The sequence below is a fragment of the Sorghum bicolor genome, chromosome 10 (assembly GCF_000003195.3).
Source record: "Sorghum bicolor cultivar BTx623 chromosome 10, Sorghum_bicolor_NCBIv3, whole genome shotgun sequence".
In the NCBI taxonomy this organism is placed as follows: domain Eukaryota; kingdom Viridiplantae; phylum Streptophyta; class Magnoliopsida; order Poales; family Poaceae; genus Sorghum; species Sorghum bicolor.
Genome location: NC_012879.2, coordinates 6,480,675 through 6,482,745, shown reverse-complemented (window position 1 = coordinate 6,482,745; position 2,071 = coordinate 6,480,675). Strand labels below are relative to the sequence as shown.

Genomic DNA, 2,071 nt, shown 5'->3' with positions numbered 1-2,071 from the left:
TTGGCAGTTTCGATGTTGGGAATCAACAAAGGATAGACGTAAAATAATTTTCTGAAAGGTTAGACCCCATGTTGATTAGAAGCTAGTCCTCTGCATTTCCTATGATATGAAACAAGCCGTCGTTGCATATGGAATTTCAAAACAATTTTGGAGACCCAATCCTATGTAAAGAACACAATAGAAGTCCTCCGCGTTCTAGCTATTCCTTCATTTTCCTTTTTGCTCAAAAGGAGGCCGGCCGGCCTACTAAAACAACTGAAAGAAAGGAAATATAAAATTAAACAAAACAGCACGTTCTTTTTTTTGAATGTCAAAACAGTACATTGTTACCGAGACGAAATATCACAAGCCAAACTGCATTCATGCTTACCTTAAACTAAAGAAAAAGTACATATATCATTCGACAGTTCTAATGGAAATGTCTCTCTCGCAATTTAGCTGAAGAAACATGCTTAAAACACCTCTCGAAACAAGCCAAAAGGAAAAAGAGAAAAAAGAAATGGAAGCGATCGATCTAAACAAAAACAGGCACAAGACAAATTACAAGCAGAGGTCCAAGCTTATGACTCCATCCTTGTGTCCCAACTCAGGTCTCCCTATCATCTCCGCCGACTGCTGGCCGCCGGACAAGCACGACGGCGACGGCAAAGGGGGCAGTGACGTCACCACGCTCATCGCCACCTTGTCGTCGTTGCCAGCCATGATCATCTCTCCGTACCCCGCGGCGGGATCGGCCCCCACGGGTCGGCCAGCCGCGACAAAACCGCCACCACTCCCAGCCCCAGGTGGCGTTCGCGACGGCCTCCACATCCCCGGCACGGCCACGCCGCCGTACACGGGAGGCCGCGCCACGGGCCCCACGCCGCCGCACATCCCCGGCACGGCGCCAGCTGCCCACACGGCCGCCGCCGTCGCCGCCGTGTAGTGCGGCGGTGGTGGCAGCGCCGTGTGGCCGCCGTAGCCGAAGAGGCCGTAGAGGTGCGCGCCGGGCAGGTAGGCGCCGCAGTGCGCGGCGAAGGAGGCCTCGAGGTGCGCCCTCCGCGCGTGCTGCCGCTCCCGCTTGTGCGCGTTCTGGTGCCCGCCCAGCGCCTGCGACGTCGGGAAGTTCCGGCAGCAGTAGTGGCACTCGAACCTCCTCTCCCCGCCGCCGGCGGACGCCGCCGCCGTCTCCTCCCCGTCCCCGACCGCGGCCACGGCGTCCTCCTTGAGCAGCAGCAGCTGGTGGGCCGTGGCCGCCTGCTGCTGGTCGTCGTTGGGGAAGTCCCGGCCGAAGAGGCGGATGCTGGCGGCGTCGACCCTGCTGCTCGCCGGCGCCGGCGTCGTCTTCGGTGCCGCGGCACGCGCAGGCGCAGCGCCGCGGGGGATGAAGGGCAGCTGTGCGAACGAGTCGACGCCGTGCATGTCATGAGGTGCGGCGGCCATGACAACGACGACGACGACAAGGCTGTGTGGACTGTGGTCACGTCGCAGTAAATTGAACGACGACAGGCACCAGCTAGCTAGGATTTCTGTCGCCTGTGCAGTGCTGCTCGGCAGTGAGCACACTGATGTGCGCGCAGGAGCAGGAACTGGGTGTGAGTTGTGGTGTGGTTTTAAGGCGAGAGACGAGGGCCGATCGAGGCGGCCGGCCATTTGCAATGAGAGGAGGGGGACCGGAGTCCGTGACAGCAGCAGCCGAGGCGTTGATCGAGTAGCTAACCATCTCGTCACCGAAGTACCATCTCAAGCTAGGCAGCCGCGCGCGTACTGCACTGCCGACCTGTGTGCACACATGCCCAATTGCCCGTGCAGCAGTTAATTCATGCCTCTTGGAATAATAGGGTTCTAGGAATAACAGAGGTAGAATTCTAGATAGAGTACTAGGATAGATCTATTCTTATACTCTGAGCACAGCAGCCAGGCACCCGTAAACCTCTCTGATAGTGTTAACTTAGCAATGACTTATAGTACGATTAGGCTCACGTAACACTTTCACATGTTCTTAGAATGTGTGTATAAGCATAGCTCTTGAGTCTTGATCAATAACTAGTTTTTCTATCTTATATTAAAATATATAAAAAATATTTAGAGC

General features: G+C 55.7%; 1 protein-coding gene across 1 annotated transcript; it reads right to left on the bottom strand.

Annotated features, from left to right (window-relative positions):
• Positions 278-1,647, bottom strand: LOC8077328. Its single transcript, XM_002436619.2, has one exon. It carries the CDS (start codon positions 1,630-1,632, stop codon positions 541-543), a length of 1,092 nt encoding a protein of 363 aa, XP_002436664.2. The 5' UTR covers positions 1,633-1,647; the 3' UTR covers positions 278-540.

Coding starts and splice junctions, on each gene's coding strand:
- LOC8077328 (XM_002436619.2), bottom strand. CDS start 1,632: ATGGCCGGCCGCCTCGATCGGCCCTCGTCTCTCGCCTTAAAACCACAC.